General features: G+C 68.3%; 1 protein-coding gene across 1 annotated transcript; it reads right to left on the reverse strand.

The window, feature by feature from the left end:
- Positions 1-3659: 3659 nt before the first annotated feature.
- On the reverse strand, positions 3660-12779 carry CHLRE_16g666627v5 (uncharacterized protein). Its single transcript, XM_043071073.1, has 5 exons — positions 10592-12779; positions 8901-10482; positions 4999-8844; positions 4342-4767; positions 3660-4200 (listed from the first exon to the last, which is right to left on the reverse strand). Exons 1-5 carry the CDS (start codon positions 12218-12220, stop codon positions 4121-4123), a joined length of 7563 nt encoding a protein of 2520 aa, XP_042915714.1. The 5' UTR covers positions 12221-12779; the 3' UTR covers positions 3660-4120.
- Between the last annotated feature and the right edge of the window lie 1190 nt (positions 12780-13969).

Below are 13969 nucleotides of genomic sequence, written 5' to 3' on the forward strand. Positions count from 1 at the left end.
TAGTGATTGCCAGTGACTCGCTGGTCTCACTGTACCTTATACGCAGAGCAATTAGCGACCCAATGAAACTGACGCTGTCCAAACACAAAAACCTCCTCAGCGACATTGTCAAGGAACTTAACGAGTGTGCCGACGAATTCCTCCCTGTCGTATTCCTAAAGGTACGCTCACACACAGGCCTGGCAGGAAACGATGAGGCCGACAAAGGCGCGGCCCTGGTAGCCCAGCGTGACGCGGGCGCAATGAGCCAAGCGGTGCACTTGCCACCTGACGAGCCCTGGGCTAACATATGGTGGCCCAAACGGAACTCCGACAACTTTTACATCAGCGACCTGAACAGGGGAGTCCTGTCCTCACTACCCCCGCGGGCACAATATGGATTTACAGACAGTACAGCTGTCCTCGACAATTGGGCCGCCGCAGCAGATGGCGCGTGCCCTCAATCAAGCAACCTAACCCTGGCCAGCCCCGCCCGCCACCCCTGGCTGGTAAAACAAATCCTGTACGCCAGATACGGCTACCTATTCAATGCCACCCTCAAACGCCGATATGGACTGGGCAGAAACGGTTTGTGCCCCCTTTGCGAGGCACCCGACTCAGGAGGGCATATCCTTGGAGGGTGCTCTCAGCGGCAGATGAAAGGCGCATACATCAACCGCCACAACATAGCTGTACAGCGAGTGGCTAAATGCATCTCCAAAGGAAGCTATGGCGGCGGCTACATGGTAATGGACGCGGGCCCACTTGCGGACCTGCCCGAGTATGCATCCGGCCAAAGACCCCCCACCTGGCTTTTCCGTAATGGCACACCCCCAGAGGTTATAGCCAGGCTCCGGCCAGACATTCTCTTCATCCCCGCCCTCGACACTACAACGACACAACGCGAAGACTATCGGCCACCCCGCAACCGCAGCCGCACACCAATCTATATCCTTGAAATAGGATACAGCTCTGACTCCCAACACCTACACAAACGAGAAGCGAAGTCCCAACAACACCAAGAACTCAAACAACTCCTAGAAGAAGCTGGATGGACCGTCCACTACTCACCCGCCGAGTGCATCGCCCTAGGCGTCACTGGTACCATACCCGCAAACCTGGTCCCACTCCTGACCACCCTAGGCGTGTCCTCCAAGGCGGCCAAAACCTGCGGACACAAGCTCCACCACCATGCCGTCAATAGTGCTGGAGGCATAATTAAAGCCCGCAGGATCATGGAATACGGGCACACGAGGACCCCAGGGTGATGTCCCCAGCCAGCCCCCCTCGCGTGGTGAGGCGGCAGGGTAGGGGATGGGCCCCTACACTGACCCGCCTTGCCCCGATAATCCACGCCAGGCCCTACGGGCCGGCGTTTCGATTATTATTATTATTCTCGCGGGACCAGTACGCACACCAGACGGCGTACAAGAAGGTGGCCCGCAAAGTGCTCCACAGCAGCGCTCCCGCCCCCCGCGGGCCTGAGGCCCACATACCCATGCGGTCCCCCAGCATGAAGCCCGCGTCCGTCACTGGCGGCGCCGCTGCCTGGGGCGCAACGCAGGCCCACAGCTGCTGCAGCCACGTCCTCGCCTGCGCATAAGCCGGACACTCCAGGAAGATGTGCGTCAGGCTGGCCCACGCCCGCGGGCCAGGTGGCCCGCAGGCGGGGTGAGGACAGTGCGCCCCCAACCCCCCGCACCCCGTGGTCACCCGTGGCCGAATGCCCTTGCCCGCCCTGTACAGCCCGCAAGGCAGGTAAGCATGTTGCAGCCGGTACACCAGCACCTTTGCCCCCCGACTGGCGTGGCTGTCCCACAGCCTCCGCCACGTACCCCGCAGAAGGGACGCATGTCGTCGCAGGCTCTCATGCTGGACCCATGCTGCCCCCCACCGGCGGCACCCCAGCGGCTGCACAGGCAGCCGCTCAACCGCAGCAGGCAGTTCCGCCAGCACTGGCGTGGGATTGGGTGCTTAAGATGAGGGCCGTTGGCGGCGCCGGCGCGGGTGGGCGCAACGGCCGCGGTGCGGCGGTGCCCCCCCCCCTACAGGCCATGGCTGCTGTCGCCGCCGGCGCTCAAGCTGGACCCGTGCTGCCCCCCACCGGCGGCACCCCAGAGGCTGCACAGGCAGCGGCTCAACAGGCAGCAGGCGGTTCCACCAGCACTGGCGTGGGATTGGGTGTTTAAGATGAGGGCCGTAGGCGGCTCCGGCACGGGTGGGCGCAACGGCAGCGGTGCGGCGGCGCCCCCCCCCCCCCACACACAGGCCATGGCTGCTGTCGTCGCAGGCACTCATGCTGGACCCGTGCTGCCCCCCACCGGCGGCACCCCAGAGGCTGCACAGGCAGCGGCTCAACAGGCAGCAGGCGGTTCCACCAGCACTGGCGTGGGATTGGGTGTTTAAGATGAGGGCCGTAGGCGGCGGCGGCGCGGGTGGGCGCAACGGCAGCGGTGCGGCGGTTGCCCCCCCTACAGGCAATGGCTGCTGTCGTCGCAGGCTCTCATGCTGGACCCATGCTGCCCCCCACCGGCGGCACCCCAGCGGCTGCACAGGCAGCCGCTCAACCGCAGCAGGCAGTTCCGCAAGCACTGGCGTGGGATTGGGTGCTTAAGATGAGGGCCGTAGGCGGCGCCGGCGCGGGTGGGCGCAACGGCCGCGGTGCGGCGGTGCCCCCCCCCCTACAGGCCATGGCTGCTGTCGCCGCCGGCGCTCAAGCTGGACCCGTGCTGCCCCCCACCGGCGGCACCCCAGAGGCTGCACAGGCAGCCGCTCAACAGGCAGCAGTCGGTTCCACCAGCACTGGCGTGGGATTGGGTGCTTAAGATGAGGGCCGTAGGCGGCGCCGGTGCAGGTGGGCGCAATGGCCGCGGTGCGGCGGTGCCCCCCCCCCTACAGGCCATGGCTGCTGTCGTCGCAGGCACTCATGCTGGACCCGTGCTGCCCCCCGCCGGCGGCACCCCAGAGGCTGCACAGGCAGCCGCTCAACCGCAGCAGGCGGTTCCACCAGTGCTGGCGTGGGATTGGGTGCTTAAGATGAGGGCCGTAGGCGGCTCGGGCACGGGTGGGCGCAACGGCAGCGGTGCGGCGGTTGCCCCCCCTACAGGCCATGGCTGCTGTCGTCGCAGGCTCTCATGCTGGACCCATGCTGCCCCCCACCGGCGGCACCCCAGCGGCTGCACAGGCAGCCGCTCAACCGCAGCAGGCAGTTCCGCCAGCACTGGCGTGGGATTGGGTGCTTAAGATGAGGGCCGTAGGCGGCGCCGGCGCGGGTGGGCGCAACGGCCGTGGTGCGGCGTTGCCCCCCCCCCCTACAGGCCATGGCTGCTGTCGCCGCCGGCGCTTAAGCTGGACCCGTGCTGCCCCCCACCGGCGGCACCCCAGAGGCTGCACAGGCAGCGGCTCAACAGGCAGCAGGCGGTTCCACCAGCACTGGCGTGGGATTGGTTGCTTAAGATGAGGGCCGTAGGCGGCGCCGGTGCAGGAGGGCGCAACGGCCGCGGTGCGGCGGTGCCCCCCCCCCCCCCACACACACAGGCCATGGCTGCTGTCGCCGCCGGCGCTCAAGCTGGACCCGTGCTGCCCCCCGCCGGCGGCACCCCGACGGCTGCACAGGCAGCCGCTCAACCGCAGCAGGCAGTTCCGCCAGCACTGGCGTGGGATTGGGTTTTTTTTTTTTTGAGGGATCATCCTTACAAGGTTGAACAGGGGCAGACGCGCTGCCCCCCTGCTGCCTGAAGACAGCCTGGTCCCCGAGACCAGAACCCTGACAGGGCAAGAAGAGAAGAAAAGAGAAGAAAACAGAAAGCAAACACCTCGAAAACTGCCACCAACCACCCCCATCCATCCCACCCCACCCCACCCCACCCCGACCCGGCAGACAGAGCAGGAGGCTGGCCCCCCCGCCCCCCGGGAGGGGTTGCACAAAAACACCGCCAGACCTAACCCAAGCACCAACCTACACCAAAGCCTAACCACAAGAACCACCACCACCGCGCGCCAGAAGAGGAAACACCAGCGCTACGCACTCGCCCCGCCCAATCCCACCCCACCCCCACAAGTCAGTTGCTTAAGCAACACCCCAGGAGAAGCGGCAGAGGAGACACAAGCAGAAAACTAAACGGGCCAGATGTGGCGCTGACTAGGCGGGCTCCAGCCCGCTGCAAGACGCGCTGCGCAGGAAGTCCCACAGCCGCCCAGGCGCTGCGACGCCAGCCAGAGCTAAAACACATGGGCGCCAGATAAGCTGATGACGATAAACGCCACGCCAGCGCCTGGAATGAAACGCCGCCCAAAAGGAAACCTAGGGGGCCTGCACAGGTGATGCAAGCGTCAGCCGCAAGTTCAACTTCGGTGACCCACCCTGAACCTCCTCCACTTCACAAAGCGCGCCACCCGCCGTCCAGATGGCAACAAAGTGCTCCAGCTTAGCCGCCTTGAGCTGCGCGGTGAGAAGCTGTGTGGGCAGAGCCGACAGGGTTTCAGGGGTTAGCGTGGCGGCAGTGAAACGCAGCTGCATCACCCTGCGCAGCTCGCTGACCACCTCCCGAACCACATGCTCCGACGTCTGCTTAGCCGGCTCGCGGGACCAGTACGCACACCAGACGGCGTACAAGAAGGTGGCCCGCAAAGTGCTCCACAGCAGCGCGCCCGCCCCCCGCGGGCCTGAGGCCCACATACCCATGCGGTCCCCCAGCATGAAGCCCGCGTCCGTCACTGGCGGCGCCGCTGCCTGGGGCGCAATGCAGGCCCACAGCTGCTGCAGCCACGTCCTCGCCTGCGCATAAGCTGGACACTCCAGGAAGATGTGCGTCAGGCTGGCCCACGCCCGCGGGCCAGGTGGCCCGCAGGCGGGGTGAGGACAGTGCGCCCCCAACCCCCCGCACCCCGTGGTCACCCGTGGCCGAATGCCCTTGCCCGCCCTGTACAGCCCGCAAGGCAGGTAAGCATGTTGTAGCCGGTACACCAGCACCTTTGCCCCCCGACTAGCGTGACTGTCCCACAGCCTCCGCCACGTACCCCGCAGAAGGGACGCATCCGGGGGCGGCATGCGAGGGTCGCCCTCCACCGCCGCCACTGCTGCCGCCGCCGCCGTGGCAGGCCCCGTGCTAGGTCCCGCCCCGCCCGCCGCCTGCTCCTGCAGCCGCGCGGAACGCCGCGGCCCCTCACCCAAGTGCTGGAACGGGGACGCATACGACTGCAGTTCTCTCGCCAGCGTGTTCTGCAGCCCGGCTGCCGCAGAGGTGCGGTGGAGCCAGGGGTCCAGAGCCACCGGGTTATTGTTGAAGTGCTGCGCCGCCGTGGTTGTCAGCTGCGCCGCTGCACGCTGCCACTCCGCCTCCCGCTCCGCCAGCCGCGACTGTGCCGCCGGCTGGGTCCCCGAACCCCCCGCCTGCTGTGCTGGCGCCGGGCACGGCATGGCTGCGGGGCGGGCCGGAGCCGGAGGTGCGGCCGGGTTAGCCGCGGTGATGGCCCACCGCACGTCCCGCACCGTGTAGTCCGCCAAGCTGACACCCGCAATCCGGCAGTGCTCCGGGTGCACCACCACCCCAGCCTCCGGCGCCAGGAAGTACGGCGCCCGAGGCCACGCCCCCGACCGGTCCCCTGGTGATGCTGCATCGTACGCCGCCCGCTCTTCAAAGGTCCACAGGTGCCGCGGCTTGCGATGCTGCAGCACACAGGCAGGCTGCCACGCCCCATCCACCGCCGGGGGCAGCACGCCAGGCCCAGGCTCCAAGAGCCGCCCCGTGTAGTGGACGTAGGACACAGCCCCCGCAGCGTTAGCCACCCACAGCTGGTCCAGGCTAACCCGCCACTGTGGCGGTGCCGCTGGCGGCTGAGTGGCTGGCTGCGGCGGATGCTGCTCCACGCCCGCGCTCCGCACGTGGCCGACCGCGGCCGCCAGCCGGGCAGGCAGCCCCGCTGGCGCCGGCGCGTCGCTGTACACCCACGCCCACGTGGTGGCGGAGTCCGGGCGCACATGAGTAAGCAGCGCCCGGGTGAGCATCTTCCAGGGTTGCCGGCCTGGCTGGGCAAGGAGGGCGAAAGTCTTAGCTTGCAGGGCAGACAGGAACGCAGGCAGGTCGACGTGGTTGACACCCCCATCCTTGTACGGCAGACAGGCGGTTTCCCGCTTGGGCAGCAGGAGCGGGTTCCCGTGCGACACCAGGCTGGCGTCCTCAGCGTGCATGGAGCGCGCAGCAAAGTGGTCCACCAGGTCGGTGAGTTCCTTCAGCTGCGCAGGCGACGGGTTGAGGAAGCTGAAGTGGTAGGCCAGCTTTGCCGCCAGCACCTGCTTTGCAATGTGCACACGGCCAACGAGAGTCAGAGACAGGGCAGCCCACAGACGCGCCACAAACGCCATGCCGCGAGCCCGCCGGGTGTACAAGTCAGCTGCAGCCGCATCAGAGTCCCACGACAGAGGCACACCCAGGTGCGTCACGGCGCCAGTGGTAAACGGCACCCCCGTGTGTGGGCAAGGGCCCGTCAGGTGCGCAAACCTGCCAAGGCCCATGGCCTTGCTCTTGTCCGGATGGGCACGGGCGTTGGACGCGCGGCAGAACAGCTGTACTGCCGCCATCAGGACCGGCCCGTCCACTGCCGGGTCGCGCGCCGTGAGGGTCGTGTCGTCAGCGTGGTGGGCAGCAGGCGGCGCCTGCTCGCCGCTGGGTAACAGGGGCGTGCGCAGTGCCCCTTGCTCCACCTGCCGCCGCAGAAAGGACGTCAGTGGCTGCATCTGGATGACCCACAGGGGTGGTGAGGCGGTGCTGCCCTGCGGCAAGCCGTTCAGCACTGGGAAGGCGTCAGAAAGCATCCCGTTCACACACACGCGGGCAGAGCCGTTGGCAGTGATCAGGCGGATCCAGCGCAGCATGCGCGGCCCAAACCCCAGACCCTCCGCGGACGCATACAGCCACTGCCGGTGCACCCGGTCATACGCCTTTTCGATGTCCAAGAAGTACAGCGCACCACCCTGCCGTGGCGTGCCGTCCGCGCCCACGTCCAGGCGCATCCATTCGATCAGGCCTTGGAGGTACAGCGCGTTGTCTCCAATCCAGCGGCCGGTGATGAACGCGGTCTGCAGCTCATCCACAACTGCATCCAGGGCGGGCTGCAGGCGGGCGCTGACGGCCTTGGACACCATCTTGAAGTCGCAGTTGAGCAGCGTGATGGGCCGGTAGGACGCCAGCTCGGCGCGGTCCAGGCTTTTGCCCTTGTAGATGAGCGTGATGATGCCCTCCCGCCAGGAGGCGGGCAGCGCCGCCGCCATTTCGCCGCCATCGTGGGCGTCTGCAGCGGCAGCAAAGGCAGCGGCAGCAGCAGCACACAAGCGCGGGCCCAGCAGTGCCCAGAAAACCTTGTACACCTCATACGGGACCCCGTCCGACCCAGGCGCTTTACCATTGGCGGAGCCAGCCAGCGCTGCCATCAGCTCGGCATCACTGAGGGCGCCGTCACCGGACCCCTCTGCGGCGGCGTGCAGATCCGCTGGAACCTTGCGGTCAATGGCCGCCAGAAGCTGTTGCTGCGACGCCGTACAGACCGGCTGCACGCGGAACAGGCCGGTGGGGCTGGTGCTGCTGTACATGGCTGTGGCGGCGGCGGAGACAGTGTTGCGCGTGCCCGGCCCCGTCAGCGCCACAGGCGCCGGTTGCCCCGGCACCTTCAAGTGCGTGATGGGCTCCTGCGCGCCGGCTGCTGGCTCGTCAGCCTGCCGATGGAACCAGCGAGTGCCCCGCTCCCCATGCTCCTCCATCAGTGCAGCGCGGGCATTGTGGCTGGCCGCTGCGGCAGCTGCCCGCTCCTCCCGCACCGCCAAGTTGGCCATGGCCGCAGCCTGACGCTGCGCGGTGCTGGCACCCGGCCGGTCGGCCAGGGCAGCGGCCGCGTCTGCGGCCAGCACCACGCCATGCAGCCCATCCCGGGTCTGGCGTGCATGCCGACGGTGGATGCTGGTGGCGGCCTCCCGCAAGAAGAACTTGTCCGCCTCCCATTGCGTGCAAGCGCCGTCACCTGTACTGGCCACGGGATTTGCGGCAACGTGCGCCTCCAAGCGCTGCTCGAGCTCCAAACGCAGCGAGGGGTGAAACAGCAGGTACGTGGGGAAGCGCCACTGCTCCCGGTGCGCATGTGGCAGGTTGGGCAAGGACAGGGTGAGCAGCACACCGTTGTGGTCCCCAGGTGCCCCATACGTGCGAGCGACATCCACCACCCACGGCACCGCGGTGGCACTGACATACCACCGATCCAGGCGTGCGGGAGTGGCCGGCTTGGGTGTGGCCGGATGCGTGTAGCCCTTGGCGCCGCCACGCTTGCTCGCCCAAGGGTCCACCAGACTGAACTGGGCGAGGAGGCTGGCAAGTTGCGGGGCACCTGCAGCACGTGACGGGCTAGGGGCCGCCTCCTGACTGGCATCGGTGACACAGTTCCAGTCCCCACCGACAACAAGCACCCTGTCCGTGGCCAGGTGGGGATGCAGCCCGGCAAAGAAAGCAGGCTTGTCCGCCACGGCCGTGGGCGCATACACACACACGAAGCGCAGGCGCAGGTGACCCACGTCCCAATCCCAACATACCACACGGCCCGCCGCATCCGTTGACGGCGGCTGCAGTACGCAGCCTGGAAGGGACAGCCGACTCCGCGCCAGGATAGCCGCCCCACAGGAGTGGGGCGACCCTGCCGGGCTGGCAGCGAGGCAGTGGCGCCACGGAAGGCACGCCCCCTGCGCGGCACGGAGGCAAGACTCCAGCACCGTCGTGTCAGTAGCGTGGGTCTCCTGCACCATCGCCACATCCGCCCCAACTTGCTGCAGGTGCGAGACCAGCGCCCGCGCCTTGAACGGCGAGCCCAGGCCGTTGACATTCACTGTCAGCAGCCGAAGGTTCGCCGCTCCTACTGGTGGCCGCATTATGAGCCCTCGCCGGCCACGGCAGCGCCGTGGCGGTTGCGGTTGCTGTTGCTGCTGTGGCGATTGCGGCGGTGGCCGCCACCCTGGCTGGGGGGCGCGCCGCCGCAGCTGGTGCTCATGCTAGCGGCGCCTGAGCTGGCGCCGCCGGGGCGCAGTGGAGCGCTGCCCAGGCTCATGAGGCTGGAAGTACTGCGGCTGCGGTGCTGGCGTTGCCGGCGGCTGGGCCCCCCAGCACCGCCGGGGTCCGCCGGCCCACGCTTAGCGGACCGCAGGGTGCGGGCGTCTAGGAGCACGTAGTCCATGTAGGCCGTCTGCACCTGCTGCGCGGCGTCATCCAGCTGCTCCGTCACGTCGGAAGGCAGGGGCGTGCCTGCAGGCTGGGCTGAGTACAGGCGCCACCAGCCAGTGAACTCGTCGCGCAGCTGTGCCAGGACGGCGGTACGGCCTGCCGGCACACGGCAGACAGCCCAGTCCGGTACGGTGGCGCCCTGGTCACGGAGGTAGCCGAGGAGGCGGCCACCAAGCGCGTCGCGGCCAAGCTGCGCCCACTCATACCCCTGCACATCTGCGCAGCGGTTCTGGTAAGTCACGAGGTCAGAGCCGATGGCAACACACGTGTCGCGGGTCAGGCAAACGGCCCCGTACTCCGCCTCACTGCCCGCACCCCCACCAGCGCGCCCAGCCGTGTCGGCCGAAACCCCAGCCGGCACGCCCAGGCCCCTGCCCCTGCCCTTACCACCACCCGCCGGTTGTGACGTCTGCAGCGGCGGCCCCGCCTGGGGCGGCGGCTGGGGCACTGCCCGCCCCGCTCCTCCACCTTGGCGCCCCGACCCGCTGCCCCCACCAGCCTGCTGTCCCCCCGCCGGCCGCCCAGTGGGCACGTGCGGCGGCGAGCTAGCACTGTCCTGCGGGGGAGGCAGCCCGCCGCCCAAGCGCCCTGCCCTCTGCTGCGGAAGCTGGGCGGGGCCACTGCGCCCTTTGGAGCGGGGCTGTTGCTGCGGCGGCGGCTGCGGTGCGTGCGCGGCTGGTTGCACCCGTCGCCCACGCCCGGACGCCGCTGTGGCAGCGCCATCACCCGCCCCGTCCTGTCCCCCCAGTGTGGCCAGGACCCCAAACCGGGAGCCGGTCCGGGGCATAAGCGACTGCACCTGGCGCTGCTGCTCCTGCTGCTGCTGTTGCTGTACCTGCCGTTGCTGCTGGAGAGTGAGTTCCGCCAAATCGGCCAAGTACCGCCGCATCACAACTTGCAGCTTCTGCTCCTGCCTAGCAGCTGCCCGCTGATCAAAGGGCGGCTGCGGCGTGGGAGCCCTACTTGGCTGCTGCTGCGCGCCAGCCGGCCCGGCATCGGCAGTGTGACGCCTGGCCGCCAGCGGCCCCCCCACACCTGCCGACGGCTGCCCCCCGCTAAGCCCTCCCGCTGCCACCCGCTGCTGTGGAGAGGGCTGCTGCTGCCGCTCGGCCCTCAGGGGAGCTGCAGCAGCACGGGTGCTTCCCCCCGCCACCAGAGCAGGCAGCGAGGGCGAGGCCATGGCGGGTGGTCCGCTGGCGCCACCAGCGGCAGCCGCTGCGTCACCCAAACCCGCCGCCTCCTGCATCTGCACGTCCCCCACGTGGTCAACTATGTCAACACGTTGCCCACGCCGTGACGCCGCCGTGCTAGCGCCACCGCCCGCCCCGTCCTGCCCCCCCCCGCATGGCCAGGACCCCAAACCGGGAGCCGGTCCGGGCCCTGGGCGACTGCCCCTGGCGCTGCAGCTCCTGCTGCTGCTGTTGCTGTAACCGCCGTTGCTGCTGGAGATTGAGTTCCGCCAAATTGGCCAAGTACCGCTGCATCACAGCGGTCTGCTCCTGATCCTGCCCGGCGGCGGCCCGCTGATCCAAGGGCGGCCGTGGCGCGTGAGCGCCACTGTGCTGCTGCTGCGCGTCAGCCGGCCCAGCACCGGCAGGGCGAGGCCTGGCCGCCGGCAGCCCCCCCACGCCTGCCGCCGGCTGGACCCCGCTAAACCCTCCCGCTGTCACGCGCTGCTGCGAAGAGGGCTGCTGCTGCAGCGCGGCCCGCAGGGCAGCCGCAGCAGCACGGTTGCTTCCCCCCGCCACCAGAACTGGCAGCGGGGGCGGGGCCCCGCTGTGTGGCCCGCTGGCGCCACCAGCTGCAGCCGCCACATCACCCAAACCCGCCGCCTCCTGCATCTGCACGTCCCCCACGTGGTCAACGATGTCCGCTGCAGTCGCCATGGCAGCCGCGGGCCTCACCCGACCCAAGGTGTTGCCACCCAGGTCGGCGACCCCGGCTGCAGCCGGAGCAGGGCTGCCTGCCGCAGCTGTCGTGGCCGTCCCAGCCGCCTGGGGGGCGCCACGGACCTCCACCTGCATGGGCTCCTCACCGGGCATCTCAAACTTGGCACAGTGCAGGTGAGAGAGCTGCGGGTCCCAGATGGGGCCCCGCACACAGGCAAAGATGTGGTTGGTGATGCCCTGGCCTGCGGGGGCCTGGGGCTCCCCCTTGGGGCCCACCGATTTGGCGCACTGCTCTGAGACCACATAAGCACACGCCAGGTTAGAGGGGTCCGAGGTGGTGGGATAGCCACCCGCCTGCAGCACCAAATCGGTGCGACCGCGGAAAGCCCCCCACACAGGGCCCCCTACCATCTTGACCGTGACGGTGTAGGTGCCCGGAATGATGGGCTGGGTGTCCACTGGCACGTGAACCGTGAGAACAGCCTGACCGCGCTGGAGCGGTACCGCCAGCGGCGACTTGCGCATGAGCTCCGCTGTGAAGGCTGCTTTGCTGGCGCTGGTCACGCGCCGGCTGAAGGCCAGCCCCGCAAACGTGCGGGAGGGGCGGCCTGTGCTGTGCAGAGAGTGGCCCTGCAGGAGCTGCGGCTGGTTGCCCTGCCGGCACATGGTGTCCAGCACTGACAGGGCAGCACTGGTCACTTCCCGGACGCTAGCTGAGGACAGCTGCTCGCCCTCTGGGAGCCCCGTGGTGGCACCCACCAGAAGGACTGGGTAGGTAGGCAGGCTGGGGCCCTGAGGCTGCGTCGTCAGGTCCTGCACGCCGTGCGCCAGGCTATGCGTGGACAGGGCAAGGTGGAGTTGCAGCCCGGGGCTGAAGAACGGGCTGGCAGCGTTGCCCCCACCTGCAGGGGTGCGGTCCGCTGCCAAGTCTGGCAGTGGGCGGTGATGCCCAAACGCAGGCCCCCCACACGGCACGGCCTGTGCTGCTGTGGCCGCGCCGTGTGCGGGTGTGCTGTATGGCTGGTGTTGGCCCCTGGTGGCTTGGCTGCGCTGAGACACCAGGCGGAACCGACCAGGATCACCCAGCAACTGCATAGCTGCCCAAGATCAGCACTCACAGGGCATCACAGCAGGGCGGGCGCCAGGCAGCCAGGCACCAGGCAACAAGGGCACGAAGACGAGCCACACCCCAAAAAAACAGCCAAGTGCTGCAGGGCTCCCCCGACCGCCACACCCAAAGCACCCTGCTGAACGCGCAGATGCAAATGACCAACCACAAAGGTTGATATGCCGCCTGCTCCAAGCTGGTGAGTGTGGTGCTCGCCGAGATGTTAAAATGCCGACAAGCGAAATGTCGCCAACTCCACGGCGACGCTCCTGAACCGCCAGAATCCTATTCCATAGCTGTGTCGAGTTCCAAAGCACAAGCCGACATAGGCTGAAGGGCGCTGGAGAGGGAGTGTCGCGCTACAGCTGCAAAGTGGACTGACGAAAAACGAGCACGCCCACAAATGCAAACTGCTTCACAGTGGTTCGTAGGCCCTAAGAAGCCGAATACAAGGGAAGCAAGTCAAACAGCGCGAGAGAAATGACGTCGACTGTTTCAAAGCTGTGCAGAAGGAAAGGAGAATGCAAGAATAGCAAGAGAAGAGAGTAGAGTAAAGTAAAGTAAAGTGGAGATAAAGATGGGTGCTTAAGATGAGGGCCGTTGGCAGCGCCGGTGCGGGTGGGCGCAACGGCCGCGGTGCGGCGGTGCCCCCCCCCCTACAGGCCATGGCTGCTGTCGCCGCCGGCGCTCAAGCTGGACCCGTGCTGCCCCCCACCGGCGGCACCCCAGAGGCTGCACAGGCATCACCCTGCGCAGCTCGCTGACCACCTCCCGAACCACATGCTCCGACGTCTGCTTAGCAGGCTCGCGGGACCAGTACGCACACCAGACGGCGTACAAGAAGGTGGCCCGCAAAGTGCTCCACAGCAGCGCGCCCGCCCCCCGCGGGCCTGAGGCCCACATACCCATGCGGTCCCCCAGCATGAAGCCCGCGTCCATCACTGGCGGCGCCGCTGCCTGGGGTGCGACGCAGGCCCACAGCTGCTGCAGCCACGTCCTCGCCTGCGCATACGCTGGACACTCCAGGAAGATGTGCGTTAGGCTGGCCCACGCCCGCGGGCCAGGTGGCCCGCAGGCGGGGTGAGGACAGTGCGCCCCCAACCCCCCGCACCCCGTGGTCACCCGTGGACGAATGCCCTTGCCCGCCCTGTACAGCCCGCAAGGCAGGTAAGCATGTTGCAGCCGGTACACCAGCACCTTTGCCCCCCGACTGGCGTGGCTGTCCCACAGCCTCCGCCACGTACCCCGCAGAAGGGACGCATCCGGGGGCGGCATGCGAGGGTCGCCCTCCACCGCCGCCGCTGCTGCCGCCGCCGCCGTGGCAGGCCCCGTGCTAGGTCCCGCCCCGCCCGCTGCCTGCTCCTGCAGCCACGCGGAACGCCGCGGCCCCTCACCTGAGTGCTGGGACGGGGACGCATACGACTGCAGTTCTCTCGCCGGCGTGTTCTGCTGCCCGGCTGCCGCGGAGGTGCGGTGGAGCCAGGGGTCCAGAGCCACCGGGTTATTGTGGAAGTGCTGCGCCGCCGTGGTGGTCAGCTGCGCCGCTGCACGCTGCCACTCCGCCTCCCGCTCTGCCAGCCGCGACTGTGCCGCCGGCTGGTTCCCCGAACCCCCCGCCTGCTGTGCTGGCGCCGGGCACGGCATGGCTGCGGGGCGGGCCGGAGCCGGAGGTGCGGCCGGGTTAGCCGCGGTGATGGCCCGCCGCACGTCCCGCACCGTGTAGTCCGCCAAGCTGA

The sequence above is a fragment of the Chlamydomonas reinhardtii genome, chromosome 16, assembly GCF_000002595.2.
Source record: "Chlamydomonas reinhardtii strain CC-503 cw92 mt+ chromosome 16, whole genome shotgun sequence".
Lineage (NCBI taxonomy): Eukaryota > Viridiplantae > Chlorophyta > Chlorophyceae > Chlamydomonadales > Chlamydomonadaceae > Chlamydomonas > Chlamydomonas reinhardtii.